The sequence below is a fragment of the Urocitellus parryii genome, chromosome X (assembly GCF_045843805.1).
Source record: "Urocitellus parryii isolate mUroPar1 chromosome X, mUroPar1.hap1, whole genome shotgun sequence".
NCBI lineage: Eukaryota > Metazoa > Chordata > Mammalia > Rodentia > Sciuridae > Urocitellus > Urocitellus parryii.
Genome location: NC_135547.1, coordinates 63,231,128 through 63,250,381, shown reverse-complemented (window position 1 = coordinate 63,250,381; position 19,254 = coordinate 63,231,128). Strand labels below are relative to the sequence as shown.

Sequence of the window (19,254 nt, the reverse complement as noted above, 5' to 3'; positions counted from 1 at the left end):
GCAGATATGAGGTATTGTACTTTCTACCCTATAATCTTGTAGCGTCCATGCAGGTTGTGAATACCTCAATATTAAGGGGGAGATCAATGTTTACAGCACCCAATGTAACTAATATGCAGCCATAAATCAATTCACTTTTATTTAGACACTCATGGTTTTGCCACAGAAATGACAAGTACTGTTATCTTGTTCCATACAGCCAGTAGCTTTACATAAGGATTTATGGTTTCTAATGGTAGACAGAGGAGGGGGATGGACTGTGAAGTTTATAAGGTAGGATGTGAGAATATAGAGGTATTAGGTTATAGGACTAGAGAAAGGGTAATCAAAAGAAGTTGGCTGTTAGCAGGAGAGAAAAGAGAGAGAGAGGCAACCTCATGCAAGGCTCCCTGTTGCATTGCAACAGGATGGCGTTGGTTAACACCCTTAGTAGAGATACCTCTGGTTCAATTGGGCCCACAGGGATCTTGGTGATGGTTTTTCAGGTCCTGGTTATTTTCCCTAGATGGAAGCAACCATGTTCCTCATTGATGGCAGCAGAAGTGTCAAGCCCGTAGGTATCTTGATGTTGGGCTTCCAGACCGCAATCAGTATCACAAGGTGGAAGCTGCCCCAACTAAAGATGGCAGAGGCAGCAGCAGAGGTGTCCCAAGATGGAGGCAACCACTTTCATAGATGAGGCTGGAAGGATGGGCTGAATGATGGAATTGGGTAGCCTATTTGGTGATGCTGCAGAGTGGTGTGTGTGGCTACAATGGGTGGCATTCTTCTTCACACAGACATGGTGTTCTGGGTCGTGCAGTGGGATGGGTCTCTGGGGTGATGGGGCCACGCAGTGGAATGGCCTCTCTCCGTTGTTGTGGGCTAGGTGGTGTGAAGGGCCTCCCTGGCAGGGCAGGCCCTGTGGTCTGTATTTGCATTTTACACTGCTCTTTGTTAAGATTTAGTGTTCATCTTGGGCTGGCCATATACTAACCACATAACTAAATAATTGATACAATATGCCCCTTTTAAAGATGTAGGGTTCAGTACTTAACTTGATTTTGAAGAGCAATCTGCCAAATAGAGAAGACTTGAACCTCATCATTTTAGAAGAAATTCTAATATTTCACAAAAAAGCAAAACCACATTAAAAAATCTTCAAGAACCAGAAGTAAATATTTTGTAGATTTGTAGGTACTCCAAGTGTGATAGTTAAGTCTTTCATATTTTTATTTTGGTCTGTGCAATATACTTAAATTTAGTGCATTATCTCAATAAGATGGTGGTTATTAATCAAAATTTGGGTACAATTTTAGGTGCTATCAGGAATACTATAAAACATAGATCACAGTCCTCAGTCACAGTGCATATGAGCTGTATAGATAAAGCATGCAGAGATAAAAATAAAACTAACATATACCAGCTAAAGGATATATATGATGAATATTAATTGCAACATCAGGAACAAGATCACTGTAACCTATAAGGAAGCTTTGTGTTAAAAGATTCCTCCTCTGGGAAGCACATTAGAAATGTGGCTTCCACTGACCAATTTTGGGCGCCTTGTGAGTACTGTTTGGAGAAACTACTGGGCCTTTAGGTGAAGAAAAAGAGCACTCTTCCTCCAGAGGGATTGGTGCTCCACATCAGGCTCATCTGTTGTCAGAGTAGAACTAATTATCAGTCCCCACATGCTACTTCACTGGAGTACCTTGTTCCAATATATGGCATTCAATATTACCATATTTTGTGAATTTTTACTTCTGGTGGGATTTGGAATGTAAAAATGTTTAGAATAATGTAACAAAACTGTTTACTTCATTTTCTGTGTTTATCATCATCACTGAAGGATCAATGTGGAAAGTGAAACAATTTGAAACAAAACGAAAAATGTAAAAATTATTACTTGGCTACTTGGTTAACAAAATGATATAAACTATTGGCTAAAATGGTTTTAGAATGCAATCTGTGTCTATGTATTAGAGTCAAGAGTAAACAAGTCTGGGCATGGTGATGCACACCTATAATACCAGCAGCTCTGGAGGCTGAGGCTAGAGGATCACAAGTTCAAAGCCAGCCTAAGCAAAAGTAAGGTGCTAAGCAACTCAGTGAGACTCTGTCTCTAAATAAAATACAAAATAGAGCTGGGGATGTGGCTTAGTGGTCCAGTGCCCCTGAGTTCAATCCCTAGTACCTCCCCACAAAAAAGTAAATCAAATCTTTTAAGTTGATATAAAGTAAATAAATTTTATTATATTGTACTTTAGAAAAGAGGGTTTTTTCCATATTTTCTCAAGAATGTCTTTAGAAGTATAGTTTAAGAAGTGTATATAAATTTTTAAGATTGATTTTTAGATGCTGAAAACTATAATCTCACCTTCTTTATGGGAGTATATAAACTTTATAGAATAGAAATTGACTATAAAATTATTAGCATTTATGATATTAAGCTAGGATAATGGATTTCCTATCTAGGAGCAGTACTTTGTGGCCTGGTCAGACAGTATTGAGAGACTGTCACATTGTTTTTAGAATATCCTGATAGACATCTCAGTTCTCTCTATTGTACTTCAGGCAAATACAGTGGGCAGTTTTCTTGCAAAATTCCTGGATTCCACAGTGATAGCTGAATTGAACAGAAATCATTGCTATAAGTGGCTCATGGCAAAATAATGTGTGTAGTGGCAATTTTATTGTGTCAGGTTGAGACCAATGAAACTCATTTGGTTTAATACACAAAGTTCTATTTCAATATTCAATAATATTCTGAAAGAACCATCATAATTCAGTTTAGGTAAGGACTACCTATTTCCTATCTTGTTAGAGTCTAGTGCTTCTCATAATGGCTTGAGTTTTTTTTTCTGGAGGAAACAAAGATATGTGTGAAAGTTATATCTCCTTGAATTAATTAGGCATCATATGGTTTCCCTAAGGTTATGGTACAAGTGTCTCAATCAAATACAAGGTTAGAGAAATATACTGCTATACATATTTAGTTTGATCTGGGACTTGATGGCTTCTGTTACCCTGTTCTTACTATTAGAATTTTAGTAGACATGCTAGCATTCCTGAAATAGTTCTCTATTGCTTCATAGTCTTTTGCTTGCCCCTGCTTGCCTCTCCAGTCATTAATACAGTACTAAACTCAATATATAGGTACTGAATCCACTTATGCTAATTGATTTATTAATACCAAAATACTCATTGACTATTTGTTCATATGAAAATTAACTTTAATTCAAATTTTCCATGTAAATATTCATGAACTTAATCAATATATCTCAAGGGGGGAGTTACAAAGGGGAGTGTGAGCAAACATGTGGGGGCATAATTCTTCCTTTTGAAGGATTGTTCCATATAGTGCAGGATGTTGAGTATGCCTTGTTCCTGACCATTAAATACCTGCATTGCTCTCCATTTATTATGATTAACCAAAGAAGGATATCCCTGCACATCTCATATTACACAGAGGAAAGTGGGGGCTGCCTTTGTCAAGATCCATTGCATCAGTGACTCAGCATAAACTTGCACTTGACTTCCAAATATAGGATTATTTATGTGTTCTGAAACTTATTTTAGGGGAAAAAAGTAATGCAAATATGAATTTATTCATACTCTAATTTCCACTACTTTTAAGAGCAGTGCAGAAATAAGGCATTCGTGAATAAGTACAACATAAAACATGTAGAAGAAGTGGAAAGAGTGAGAAATGCACAGAAGAAAGTGAGATTGATGTTTGAAGGAGCGGTAGGAAGTTCACATATTAAAGATGGGGAAAATTTGAGAAGTATGGAAAGAATTAACAAAGAAATAGACATAGGAGAGTCCAGAACATTTTTTGGGAAAAATGTGTGTGTGTGTGTGTGTGTGTGTGTGTGTGTGTATTAGCAAAAAAGTTTCTGAATGGGAGTAATTATAATTGGAGCCAGTTTATGAAAACAACATAAGATCTAATAAAAGTTTAAGGTTTTGCTTTGTAGAAACTAGAGAGTAATGGAAGGCAGTTTAGCAACTGAATTAAATGAATCAGAAAACTGAATTAATTATTAAGAAATATTGTGATAAGATAGGTATGTTGATAATGATAATACATTTAACTGGTACAATAATTAACATAAAGATAAGTACTTTGCTGCATATACAGCTGTAAAGCCTGCCAATAACCAGTTATATTTGTGTGCTAAAAGCAGTTACATAAAAAAAAATAATTCTATGGTTGAATTCAAGCTTAAAAAGTGAATGCTATGACCAATTAATTATATCTGACACAAGAAAAAGGTGGAAGATTAGAAGGAACGATGTCATGTATCTGCCATTCTTACTACAGAGCAAATGTTTAAACTGAACTAGAAACTAAAAGACAGCTAGCAGAAACTGAACAGCATTTGAGATAAATGCTAAAGTTGTTAGATAAGGTTATACAAAATTCATTCATGTTAAGTATAAATAAAGATATATTGGTACTACAGACTTTTCAATAATATCTGTAAACACAGGTTATGATTCATTGCCAAGTTGTGTCTTCTAAAAAAAAAAGCATGTCGTACATAGGAAGTATGAATTTTCAGGGATTTCAGAGTCTCATAAAAGAAAGATAAGACTTTATAAACACAACTGACTTCTTTGTTGATTTATTTAACTTCCTGGTAATAGCAAGATGAGGTTCAAATTAATTTACTATATTTAATGATTTAATTCTATCATTGATTAGAGATCCATTTTATTTACATTCCATCAATTTCAGAGTTTATTGAATGAATTTCTAATATAACTGGATTCTGAATTGGGTACAGTGGTGCTTGCCTGTAATCCCAGTAGCTCAGGAGGCTGAGGAAGGAGAAGTATTAGTTCAAAGCTAGCCTCACCAAAAGCAAGACACTAAGCAAATCAGTGAGATCCTGTCTCTAAATAAGGAACAAATTAGGACTGAGGATGTGACTCAATGGCCAAGTGCCTCTGAGTTGAACGTGGGTACCAAACAAACAAACAAACAAACAAACCAAAACTGGATTCTGAAGTGTTGTTTATATACTCTAAAAACTGAAATACCCTAGTCTATATCTTAAGGAAAGAAAAAAATAAAAGAAATTGAAATTTGTGTAATCATGTCTAATTCCTGAAGTTTATGCCAATTTGGTTAAGGTTTTTTTTGGGGGGGGGCGGTATATGGGTGGAAATTTTTTGTTCTAGTTTTTGTAAATGCTGACACATACAGAAAATATCTTTATTCTGGCACTCTTGTCACATTGCATTTTAAATATATTAGGCATATCTTAACTAGTTAGTAAATACAAACACAAAATAACTTTTTTGGGAGTCAGGAACAGCTCTGTGATCTCAGGGGTCAGCTCACACACTGGAGGGCAAGAGGAGCAAGGGAGGCAAGAGGCAAGAGAGCAAGTACACCTGAAACCTCCCTATTTATTTGGAAGAAGACATTCGATAGAATATTCCACTCAAATAAGGCAAGGGGTAGGATTTCGAAGGGTGGAGTCTTGCTTGGTGATGTCTTGTGATCAGCAGATTGATTGACATCTTGGCAAGTCACACCCATCTCAGGTACTGAGTGGGATCACAGGCAGAATGAGAGGAAAGGCACTTTTGCCTTGCACAGCCCAATCAGCTCACAATGCCAGACCAGTCCCCTCAAAAGCTCAAATGCACATAACTTTCACACACAGCCCATGGATGGCTCACAACAAATACATTCATGCACATGATACTTATTTAAAATAAGACTGTTGCTCATACTTGTAAATGGATATTTTTGATAGCAAGTTCTCGGGGAAATGTGACTTGGGATAGCAATGGAAATGCCACATAGAGATGGGTGTGTATACCATATAAATCATTTTGAAAATCACAGAAATTAAGATTGATAGTTCATAATATTCATTCATAGTAGTAATTTGACCATTGCCACTCTTTCTTTGAGAAAGTATATCAAAATACAGATAGTTTTTAAATCTTGCCATATACTAAGAATGATATTTTTTGTTTTAAATTGATTCTCTCACTTTGAAGTGGTATATAACCATGGAATTTTAATCAGTTACAGTTATGAAATAAATACATTTATTTATTTCCAATAGAATGATTTCTGTTTTTATAGGTTTATGGCACTTACACTTGAATCTTTGGTTAGTTATTATATTTGAAATTTATTCACTTAACGAGGGAGTTTTGCTTTCCTTTACTCTTTTCTTTATTTTGTTTATTTTTATGTGGTGCTGAGGATCAGACCCAGTGCCTCACACATGCTAGGTAGGCAAGCACTCTACCACTGAGCCACAACCCAACCCCTCCTTTACTCTTTTCTTAAATATTTTTTACTGTTTCTCAATGACCTTTTAAAAATATTTTTAGTTAAACATAACATTCATGAATGCATAATATGTAAATTAAAAATAGTAAGAAGATACAAGTGGCAATTTTGGGGTTTAAAAATCCTCAATATTCACATACCAAGATTCCACATTTTGTTTTATGAACTGCAGCAAATACTTGCATTATAAAGTAATGTACTGTAAAAATAAATCAAAAATTATGATGTGTATACATTTAATAATTTGGTCTCTGTGAGTGAATTTTGAACTATAGATAGGGAAAATGTAAATTATCTTGACATTATAGGTTACTTTTCCTTTTCTTTAATAAGGTATTTCATTAAAACTTCCTAGAAAAGCATATAATCCAGATAAAGCATGCATTCACTAATTAATAGCCTGCGACTGGATTTTTAATTTTTCTGTAGTTGTAGATGGACAGAATGCCTTTATTTTATCTGTTTATTTTTATGTGGTGCTGAGGATCAAACCCAGTGCCTCACACATGCTAGGCAAGCACTCTGCCACTGAGCTACAACCCCAGCCCTGCAACTGGATTTTGAACAGTGTCAATATATATCATTTTGACCCATATTTATGTATGTATCAATTTGAGCTATTAAAGAAACAATTAACAGGTCATTCTGATTAAATTATTTCCGGCTACAAGAATGAAAACTTTATTAATCAGATATCTAGACATTTATTAAGGGAAGTATGAAGAAACTAAGCACAATGTTAAATAAAATCCATTATAAATATCCAAGGAGACATTTACCATAACCAAAATTTGATTAAAAAGTAGAATTGTGTAGTTATTTTTACAAAGAATTTTTTGACATATCTATATCTTTTCTTTCTCAGGGTTAGATTATAATTTCCTAGTTTATGGAGAAATCTTTGAAAGAGCAGAAATCAATGGGGAGAGGTTACTCAACATCACTCAGCAAAGACTTACTGAACTTGGCATAAATCGGACTGATCACCAGGATATACTATTAAAAGCAGTTGCTAATATTTGTAGAAAGGTAAGTAGAGAGATGCCTTTGTATATTGCTTGTTTTTCTGGTTAACAGAAAATGAGTTCAAGTTAAAAAGTTGTGCTTCTTTCTGCTACACAGTCTGAATTGTAGTTTTCTACTTTTTCAGTTCAAAGGTTAGTGTAACTGTATGGTCTCTGATTACTATTTTTACGTCTTCCAGTGAGCCCCTCCCATTCCTGAATTTGAATCTTGGCTCTGTCTCAAGTCATTGCTGCTTCATTTTGTGACATGGGGATGATGTGCCTCATCATTTTGGAGGAAACTCAAGAATATTCGGCCTAGTCATTTTTCTGAGAAATAAATGTCAGTATATCCTAGAGAATTAGTTCATAAATTCCTAAAAAAAATCAAGAAATAGGACAGCTATATCTACTATTGATGCTCAAAAAGAAACAAAGAATGAAAAGGGGGTTATCAAGGTATGACACAATATTGAAGACATCTGGATCTTAACCTAGAAATAGAGTTGTCATTTTATATTAAAAACTAATAATAATACTATATATGGTCACACCTAGAACTATTTAACAAAAGTGAAAAACTTGAGGTTTTTCATGATTTAAGAACTGTAATCGTATTAAATTAATCTACCAATTCAACTAATTTTGAGGATATTTAATTATATCAGTAATCAAATAATACCATACACCTAGTTATGTCAAAGTTTGATCCCCCACATTTACATTTGACATGATTGAAAACATTTTATTTCTAATAGATATTAAAATTCTAATATGTCTTATCCTTTCTGGATGCACTTTATCCTTCCTTTCTCTCTGTAAGAATGCCATACTCTTTAAAAAATAAAGACTATATATATATATATATCTCTTTATCATTTTCCTTCATATTCTATTTACAACAGTGTGAAAATGTATATATTTTAATTAAACCTTGTATTTCATGCAGTTGATAATTCAATTGATATTATTAGCTAGCCAGCATCATGAGAATCCTTGCACAGTGCCTGAATGAAATAACTATATGTATAGAGGGTTCAGTTATAACAGGTTACCTAGACTAAGCAGTGTTTTATTTCTTCATGATAAATTTATAGCAAAAACTATGCCTCACATAGTTGTTTCCTATATAGTAAAATGTTCTCTAGGTAGTAAAATGCCATTTTAAAATATTTGATGGGGGGAACATTAATAGTATCAGCTTCTCTCAAGTAAGCAAACATTCTCTAAAATATATTGGTATTGAAATTCAGTAGTTCCATAGATAATCTAATATACTGATATTTGTGACAATGCTGTCATGTTACCTTTCCCCAGTAGTGTGTTTGTGTTTTAAAGGAGTTCTTTTTGATGAAAGGGAAAAAGTAGTTGTAAAGCAAAAATTGGTTCTTCTGTCAAGTATATTGAAATATACAGGAGCCTGATAATTTTAAAGATCTCTACTTTCTAAATGTTTCATGACTGTGTTTATCTTCTCTAGCATTTGTCCCACTGAAACATTTTGAAAGATCAGCCTATAAAGATATACATGTCCCCAGAGGTCAAATAGAGATGAGTTTTTATATATATTCTTGAGCAATAACTGATAGTAAGACTATTTCTGACTCAAATTCTGAAAGTGAGCCAAATACTATATCCTACATTAACTAAATATGTGGGGCTTCCAGGATATAACAGTGATACCCCATTAGAAGAAAAATGCTTAAGAGAATATAAACTGGAAAAGAAATAGAAAAAGTGGTCAGGGTGCAATCATTTTTATTAGGGAATTATTTTGTGCTTCCAAGAAGGGTGCAATTTGCCAAATGAGAGGGCATATATCAGCAATTATAGAATATAACTATATTTCTTATCATATATTTAGTAGACAGTAGTGTATCAGAATTTTACTGTCAAATGGAAAACAGATACATGGAACACATATGCACAGATATTAAATATCTCACAAAAGATAAAATGAAGAACTACAAGCATGGTTGAGAAGAAATTATGGTACAAACAAATCCATTTTCCAGAATTCTCTGCAGCACAATTTTATAAAGCTCAAATATGGTTTTTGTGTTATTAGAGGGTTAGAAGTTGGATTGAAAAATATAATTTTGAGATCTATTAATATACCAGGTGATAATGAAAGCCATGAGAGTGTACATATGCTTCCTCATGAGGGGAATGCATTGATGGAGAAGTGAAGAATGATTAAGTTCAAGAATTTGAAGTAATATTCTTAGTAATGCCACTGATTTTTTTTTATAAAGGAATTGCTTTAAAAATAACATCCCAGGGCTGGGGTTGTGGCTCAGTGGTAGGGTGCTTGCCTAGCACTTTCAAGGCCTTGGGTTCAATCCTCACCACCACATAAAAATAAACAAAATAAAACTATTGTGTCCAACTAAAAAATAAATATTAAAAAATTACACCCCATATAACTATCTAGTTTTCATATCAACTTTGAGATATAAGAATGGTGTTATCATGTCCATTCTATAGATGAAGAAACTAAGAGTCATAAAACTTAATTGTCATGCAATAAACCATGGAGCTGGGTCTAGAAATCTGGTCTTTTAGCTAGTATTCTTATGGCCCAATTATAGCAGGAAGCAGAGAAAAGTTAAGGAGGGGTGAAGCACAGAATGGATGAGAAGGGTCAAAGGCTATCAGAGGAGCCAGGAAATCAGTAGAGGTTAAGAAAGATGTGTATCTGACAAGGAAGGCATTGACACCAGGGTCAAATTTAACAGAGAGGAAAAAATTTGTATCATACATATATGGACAGTAAACTTTAAGTCAACATATTTTCGTACATTAAAAAAGGAAGCACATGTAACAGAGACAGATGGGTTAATCACCATATCAAACATACATGTATTACTTGTGCTAAGGCCTTCTTAAATATATAATTTGATTTATGGACAATCACAGTTATTGTGCTTGCATAGTTTTAGTCAGCTAAATAAGCATGTTTGCATATTTAAAATCAGGTAGGAACTCAAAATTTAAAATCAGTTAGGAATTGTTAAATTTTAGTTCTCACCCATCTTCCTCTTGTCTTGGTTAAGTAGGTAGTATCATGTATTATTAAATACCTCAGTAGGACCTTTAGATCCCTTGCAGAAGATATTTATTTCTGGAAAGATAATGAAGCACTTACTGACAGATACTGATATATATATATATATATATATATATATATATATATATATATATAGAGAGAGAGAGAGAGAGAGAGAGTCACTTTTGTTTTTATTATATGGCTCTATGTAATCAGGAAATATTCAAAGAATTTGTCATCAAAACATGAAGTATAAAATATTTTTATTGAACTTCCATTTTTCAGTACTGAGTTTTCTCTTGTCTTTGAACTTATTATAAGGAAGAATACCAGACAAGAACAGTATCAACGGATATCAGATTACTGATGGTATTTTAGCTAGTATTCTTATGGCCCAATGAATGTAGAAATGTTTATGTGCATTTGGCAGTGTGAACACAGCAAATTTATTATAATATGCCTTAAAGTATGTTCATTGATGTATTAGATCAGTATATAAATAAAAATTGTAACCCAGCTATCCCCCTTCTCGGTCTATTCCCTAAAGACCTAATAAGAGCATGCTACAGGGACACTGCTACATCGATGTTCATAGCAGCACAATTCACGATAGCAAGATTGTGGAATCAGCCTAGATGCCCTTCAATAGATGAATGGATAAAAATGTGGCATTTATACACAATGGAGGATTACTCTGCATTAAAAAATGACAAAATCATAGAATTTGGAGGGAAATGGATGGCATTAGAGCAGATTATGCTAAGTGAAGCTAGTCAATCTTTAAAAAACAAATACCAAATGACTCCTTTGATATAAGGGGAGTAAACAAGGACAGGGTAGGGACGAAGAGCTTGAGAAGAAGATTTACAGTAAACAGGGATGAGAGGTGGGAGGGAAAGGGAGTGAGAAGGGAAATTGCATGGAAATGGAAGGCGATCCTCAGGGTTATACAAAATGTCATATAAGAGGAAAGGAGGGGTAAGACAAGATAATACAAATGGAAGAAATGATTTACAGTAGAAGGGGTAGAGAGAGAAGCGGGGAGGGGAGGGGAGGGGAGGGGGGATAGTAGAGAATAGGACAGACAGCAGAATACATCAGACACTAGAAAGGCAATATGTCAATCAATGGAAGGGTAACTGATGTGATACAGCAATCTGTATACGGGGTAAAATTGGGAGTTCATAACCCACTTGAATCAAACTGTGAAATATGATGTATTAAGAACTATGTAACGTTTTGAACGACCAACAATAACAAAAAGAAAAAAAAAGAAATAAAATTTAAAAAAAAATTGTAATTCATATAATTGAACTAAATTTAAGTTCTCTGAAGACAAAAACTGACAAGGGTCGAGAAGCTAATACCATTACATGTAGGAATGTAGCTCTGTGACAATAAGAACTTATCTCCCTCAGAAGAATAGGGAACTTTTTTGGGGGGGAAAGAAAGAAAAGGAATTAATTGACATTGACTCTGTGATATTTCCTCTAAGTATCACAGATGAATCATAATTACTATCAGTGTCATTTATATTAATCTACAAAGATTCACAATTAATCATATATTTTATAAAAGTAATAGTAGAAAAATAATCAAAAATTGAAAAATAAAAGGAATGATGAAAAATTTCTTTCAAAAATTCCATATATTAATGCAGACATGAATTTTTATATTATATTTGAAATTAGTTTGTTTCTATGTTCTTTTCTGAATTTGTACTCAAACCTAGCTCATTCTTAAATCTGAAGTAGAGTCCATCACTGTATAATATAAAAGCTTAGATATGACATATTTTATAAAAAGTGCAAAAATGCCATAAAGTATGGGATAATAATTTATGTTGTGGATTACCTTATTTTCTCTGAGAAATTAAGACAAAGATAAAACACTTTGTTGCTTTCATTATGCCACTATTGTTTCATGTAATATTTTCTGTATTTTGAAGTTTACAATGGAAAATTAGGTATTTTAGAAGTTTGTTTTCTTTCATTATTCTTCTTGAGTAGAAAAATGAATACCTATCTTTACTTCCATGGTGGAAAAATTTCATAAAGCACACTAAGAAATTCCTGTGCAGCCAGGCAGCCAAACAGTATTTTCAGATACTGAGGCTATTGTTCCCTCCCTTGACCTTATGAAATGTAGAGATTACCATACAGCTTTTTTAAAAATATATCCAGTTGCCTCCTAGTCCCATGTTGCTATAACAAATGGTTATAAATTGTAACTATGTTAGAAGAATGGAATGTGATTTTAAATGATGACAAAGCAGATGGTTTACTCTTCAACAGTTGGAAGGAATGAATAGTAACTGACTTCTTGTTTTCAAGATTCAACATTTTTAAATGAATTTACCTGTACTGAACGGCTTTTTGAAGGTTATCCAAGAACAAAATTTAAAAGTCTTTATTTGACAACTCAGGCTTGTAAACCTTTCTGGCATGCACAGATTTTTCATTAACATGTCCTTCACTCCTTTTTCTTTCCCAGTACAGTGGAGTTAGATTTCAATAGCTCCCAACAGATTTGATAAAAAAAACAAAACAAACAAAAAAAACCTTCTCAGTTAAATTTTTACTGAGTACCCCAGAGCAATATGTCAATGAATGACAAAATTTGAGTAACCAGCATTATAATGAATGAAATAGATCTTTTAGTGGGAAACAGAAGTAATTAGATATGAAAATAAATGTGTGATAGCATAATAATAAAAGACATGGTTTTATAATTTGAGATTGCTTGCTTATGAATGTAAACTCTATACAGTCTGCATTCTGTGATACCACAGTTGTGATTTATATGATGTTTCAAAATCTCACCTGTATTGTTTTTCTATTTTCTTTTCATTATTTGTGTTATCAGTACAGTAAAATTGATCCACATTCATTGCTTGAATACTTAAGCTTTCGCACCCAAACAGAGAAACTTATTTTTCATATATTCTGAAAATTCTAATTATACCATAACATCAGTACTTATTTTCAATTAAAACTCATTTTAACATCTTTATGTTCTTTAGCACTCTAAGAGAGAAAACCCTTAAATAATTATAAAGCCCTGTAATCCAAATAACCCTTTATTTTTGGTTTTTCTTTTACAATCATTTTACTAGACCTACTAATAGAAATTAAAGTTAAATATAAAGACTAAAGATGTTTAATAGCATAAAATATTGCCTGGACAACTGTTTGACTAGATATCTGATTCCATAATAGCAGATTGTATGGTTAGCGAAAATTTAGGGAAATTGTACTACTATCTTACTGCATAATTTATCACTTATACAGCCTATAAAACAGGAAGTTCCTCAAGTTCATACATAGTTATTTAAATACAAGAATTGTATCTGGTTAATTTTATAGACTCTGAGGTAAGGTACAGTTGTGATGGGGGACTTGAACTATTTGGACAGCTGCTGGAAATGTCATTCTATTAATAGCAAGACATGTGTCTGACTATGCCTACCATTCCCTTCCTTCACTACTACTTGCTAACTCTAAGATGACTTGGTCACTCTCTCCCAAAGCTTCTGTCACTTCTAAATAATTATTTCTTAGTTAGAATTTGGATCATAAAAAATGTTCTTATCATGGTTTTCTTTTCTGAGAGATGAAATTGCCAAGGGCTCAAGTCTCCAGACTCAGGTGAATTTTCTGTCTGTGTATGGGGGTGGGAACTAAAAACATATGCATATTAATTCAGAAGCAGGATCAGTAATTTTGAAAGGCAGAGATGTGAGAAACTTGATTAAGATTTTATTTTTTCTTTCATTTAGAGTAGTTTTAAAGTTTTCTAGAATGTAAATATTTTATGAGATTACAGAAATGTTATTTGGATTTGAATCCAGCCACATGGATTTGTAGATGGTTAAATAATATTACTTAAATATTTATTAATGCATCTAAGCATGATTTTCACAGAAAAAGAACTGGAATACACTGTGCAGAACTTACTTGCATAGTTCATCTTCTCTTTGTTTTCTAAACTTTTTATTATTAAAATCTTATTTCTTATTCCGTGGCTATATTTTGTTAATAAGTCATTTTGTTTCTCTCCCCTCCACCCCATTTAGATCCAAGTTGAAGAACAAGCTATGCAAGAAGAAGACCAGGTAAGAAAGCAACAGTAGCAACAATAGCAAAATCTATTGAGAAGAATTAAAGATAAACATAATACTTATAAAACTAAGGACCTAAGTATGACAATATGATGTACTCAGCTTTTTAATTTCATGTTTCACAGTGTAGTTAATAAGTTGTTTCAGGGTTGCTACTATTAACAGCTGCTTATAATATGGGAAAAAAGTAAGTCAAGTGAGATCTTTTCAGTATACCAAAAATCCAGGGAGCATCTGAATGACTGACTATTGGTTCATGTTGCATGAGGACTAGTTAATACTCTTTCTATAAAAATTCTATCACCTTTTTGCCCTAAGTTTTCTGATATCATTGTAGTTGGATACATTGTCACTTTGCATATCTTCTGTACAAGCTGTGTGAGAGAGCGCCTGTGCCTCTGTGTTATGATATATAAGGATGTTCCTTCTTTCCTCAACAAAAACATACAATTCTGTGGCTTTGCTAGTGTAAAAAGGTTTTGAAGTAATAGAAATTGTTCTGGTGTTCTTCCATTTGTTTTGTATGAAGTATGTCTATTTACCATAGAATTATAAATAACTTACCATTATACTAAAGATTTGTTTTGTAAATAAAGATAAACAGGAACTAAAAGAGTGGATATATTTCATCAAAGGATTATTGATTTATCAATTTTCAGTCACAGTACTTAACAGAAAAGAATTATTAAATATGGCTAATGAAGGAATGTGTGAAAAGGAGGCTTACAGATTCATTTGTAAATTTCCTTGTAGGCAATAAACCTAGTATAAATTATTTAGATCTATGAATTCACAATTTAAGAGTTTTAACATATGTCAATATCATACTTGGTGGGATTAAATTAGATATCTAAATGCACAATTGTAAAATATAAAGCATCATTATTGACATTTAATAAGATTAATATCTTTACCATAGGCTAGATTATGAAGAGTTTGCTTATTTGACTACTTTTGATGATTAATGTAAAGTTTCTCCTGTGGTCTGATATTGTGGGATTTTTATATCTTTTTTCAATCACTTTCAGCATAGTATTACTGTGAAATTTTAATATCTATAGAGGTTTTCAATGGGAAACACTTATATTACAATTGTAAACCAACTGAAATCTTATCTAAATGTTGCTTTGAACTAATTTTATTGAAGTTATCAAATGCTTTATACACAGATACTTCTGATTGTTGTAGACTGTTAATTTGATTTTAATTCAAAGATGTTCTTGGAAATACATTCAACTACCTGGGTATATGGGAACCTCAAAAAATCATGTTTCTCTAAATTATGCTGCAGAGTGTATGGTCTAAAGACAGCCTGCCTGGATTTATATTCCAGATAACACTTACTAGCTGTATGGTCTTGTGTAAAAGTATGGTTCAGATGTTAAAAAACCTTTATTTAAAAATGAAAATAATGCTAAAAATTATTGTAAATATTACCTGAGATAATTAATATTAGGAATTTTTGCATATAGTGTTGAATGAGTTTTGACTACTAATGCAGTTTCCATTCCGCCTCCTTTTTCTTCCTTCCATCATTTTTACCACCTTCTTTTTTTACTTCCACCTCCCCAACCCTATCATCATTATCTTTATCATAATCATTATCACATTAGGTCCCTTATATCATGGTCTCCTGGCTCTATGCTCCAATTGGTACTACATAGTTAAGGCAGAGTAATCTTTCTTTGGCATTATCCTTATCATAATATCCTCTTGTAGGGCTGGGGATGTAGCTCAGTGGCACAGTACTTGCCGCACATGTGTGAGGCAATGGGTTCTATCCTTAGCACCACATAAAAATAAACAAATAAAATGAAGGCATTCTATTCATATACAGCTACAGATTTTTTTTTAAAAATCCTCTTGTACAATTACCTAACAAATCAAAATCTGATTTCTAAATCTACCATTAAAATCCCCTCATGAGTATAATGTCTATCTGAAATGCTAGCTGTCCAATTTATTTTTTTGTCATTCTTGACTTTCCTACTTCATTTTAGGCAATCAAATACTCTTGCTATTGCTGCTCCAAAACAACAGGTGGTAAGAGTGAAAAGAAAACGAATCTGGCTATCTTGAAAAATTATTGTGGCAATACTAAAAGCAAGAATATTAACAGTTTATATTTGTTTAGAACATTGTAATCTGTAAAACACTTAAGTAATAATATGTAAAATATATTTCACATGCTATAGATATGTACACACACACACACACACACACTTATATAATTTTAGGGTTGCAAAATGCTTTTTTATCCCTTCCTACATGGTATTTTTTCTTACCCGAAAAGAAACAATTTTTTTTTTTTTGCTGGATGGGGCATCATACATACATCATATTTCAGATATTAAAATAGGCCACAGGGAGTCCCTTTTCAAGAAGAATTCCGTAACTCTTTTTAGAAGACATTTACATGGATTCAGAACTGATGAACAAGTCTCTAGGTGTAGGCTTGCAGTAAGACCCTTGAATTAGGAGTTTGTGAGTAGAGATCATCCCAAGTAAAAAGAAGAGCTTGAGGAAATAAACAAAGGATGAAAAACACCATAGACTTTCCTATAAAGATGCAATGAAAGACTAGCTGGAGAATCAATGTGGATGTCTGCAATGCTTTGGATTTCCAGAGACAGAGGTTTTGAAGTCAAGATGAAATTTAGGGTCCTAATCCTATGACTCATGAGATGAAGGAAAATATTGCTAGCTTTGCATACATGATAATTTTTTTAATATTTATTTTTTAGTTGTAATTGGACACAATAGATATCCAATTTATTTTTTGTCATTCTTGACTTTCCTACTTCATTTCAGGCAATCAAATCCTCTTGCTATTGCTGTTCAAAAACAACAGGTGTTAAGAATGAAAAGAAAATGAGGCTGGCTATCTTGAAAAATGATTGTGGCAATAATAAATAAAGAATTTTAAAGTTTATTTTATATATATATTTTTTTAAATGTGGCACTGTGAATTTAGCCCAGGGCCTTGCACTTGCTAAGCAAGCACTCTGCTGCCGAGCCACAACCCCATCCCCTACATGATCATTTTGTAGAATCCTTTTCTCTCATGCTTCGCTTATTACCGTACCTCACAGAGAAGAAATAAAAACATTGTCACTTTTACTTTTGTCACATGTCAAAGTTAATGCCTTTTTTTAGATGGCAGTAACATTTTACTTACATGTTTTTTAAGGCATAATTAATGAAAATGAATGAAAAGTTAAAGTACTGGTAGGCTGGTTAATGTTTACCAAGTGGGTTTCTGGAAAATAACATGCATGATGTAAGGATGTTTATGAACAGGCATAATATTATATATATATAGTTAGTATTAAAGATATATAGCACATGATGAGGATGCAGGGCAAATGTACACTTACATATATTGCTGTTGGAGCTACAAATTATTCCAACCAATTTGGAAAGCAGTATGGACATTTCTCAAAAGACTAGGGAATTCAAGAACTGTTAAAAGACTCAGCTATCCCACTCCTTTACATTTATCCAAAATAACTAAATCAGCATAATATATGCCTACCAATATTTATAGAAGCACAATTCACAATTGCCAAGTTATGGAACCAGAGTGGATGTCCATCAACAGATGAATGGATAAAATAATTTTGGTTTATATACACAATGAAGTTTTACTCAGCTATAAATAATGATATTATAGCATTTGCTGGTAAATGGAAGGAACTGGAGAACATTATGCTAAGGTGAAATAAGCCAGACTCAGAAATTCAAGGATCTAATATTTTCTCTTATACACAGAGGCTAGAAATAAATAAGGATTCTTTTTTGAAAAGGTGATATCACAAAATTAGAAGGGAGAATAGTGGAGTAGAAGGGAATCAAGTGTTGGGGAAGGAGAGGATCTGTGGAATGAAACTGGCAAAATTATGCTACATGCATGGATGGCTATGCCACAATGAATTCCACTTACATGTATAATTATAGTGCACAAATTAAAAATGAATTAATAGAAAGAAGACCAATACAATAGAACAATGGGATCAGGCAAGGAGGAGGAGAAGGAAAAGGTCAGTACTGGGGTAAGAAATGGAGAAAGTTGCTGGGTACAGTGGCACACACCTGTAATCCCAGCAGCTCAGGAGGCTGAAGCAGGACAATAATGAGTTCAAAGCCAGCCTCAGCAAAAATGAGGCACTAAGCAACTCAGTGAGACTCTGTCCCTGAATAAAATACAAAATAGGGTCGGGGATGTGGCTCAGTGGTCAAGTGCCCCTGAGTTCAAGTTCCAATATCCCAAAAAAAGAAATGGAGAAAGTTATATTATATCCATATATGAATAAATCAAAATGAACCTCACAACTATGCATAAATATGGTCACTAATAACAAAATAAAAATATGTGTAGCACATAATTTACAAATACTAATAAAATATTCAGTATTCCTTATTGTAAATCCCATATAGCCTATTGATTCTTGGGGTACACTTTGAATAAATTTTTGACTAATTGAATTATAGCTAACTATATAATTAACAAATGAATAGAATTACATCATGAATGTTAGATTACTTTTACACTAATGAATAAAAATGTGAAAAAAATGTTTGTTGCAGTTTCACTCATTCATTCATAATATGAGTCACTTCTTTGTTGTATCAAATGATAGTTTTTGAAATTCAGAAGGATCTTTTCTCAACTTTTTGTGCTATTCAAGATACAATAGGTACAGACTCATAACTGTTAACAATCAATAAAACAATAAGTAGAAACCTGATTTGTAGTATTTGTTGCTTTCTATAG

General features: G+C 33.1%; 1 protein-coding gene across 1 annotated transcript in view; it reads left to right on the top strand.

Annotated features, from left to right (window-relative positions):
• Positions 1 to 19,254, top strand: part of LOC113199935 (uncharacterized) — a 433,183-nt gene that overhangs the window by 100,183 nt on the left and 313,746 nt on the right. Inside the window, exons 2-3 of the mRNA XM_077793630.1 lie at positions 7,173 to 7,336; positions 14,436 to 14,474. Coding sequence (XP_077649756.1) covers positions 7,173 to 7,336; positions 14,436 to 14,474 — 203 coding nt within the window. The remainder of the gene's footprint in view (positions 1 to 7,172; positions 7,337 to 14,435; positions 14,475 to 19,254) is intronic.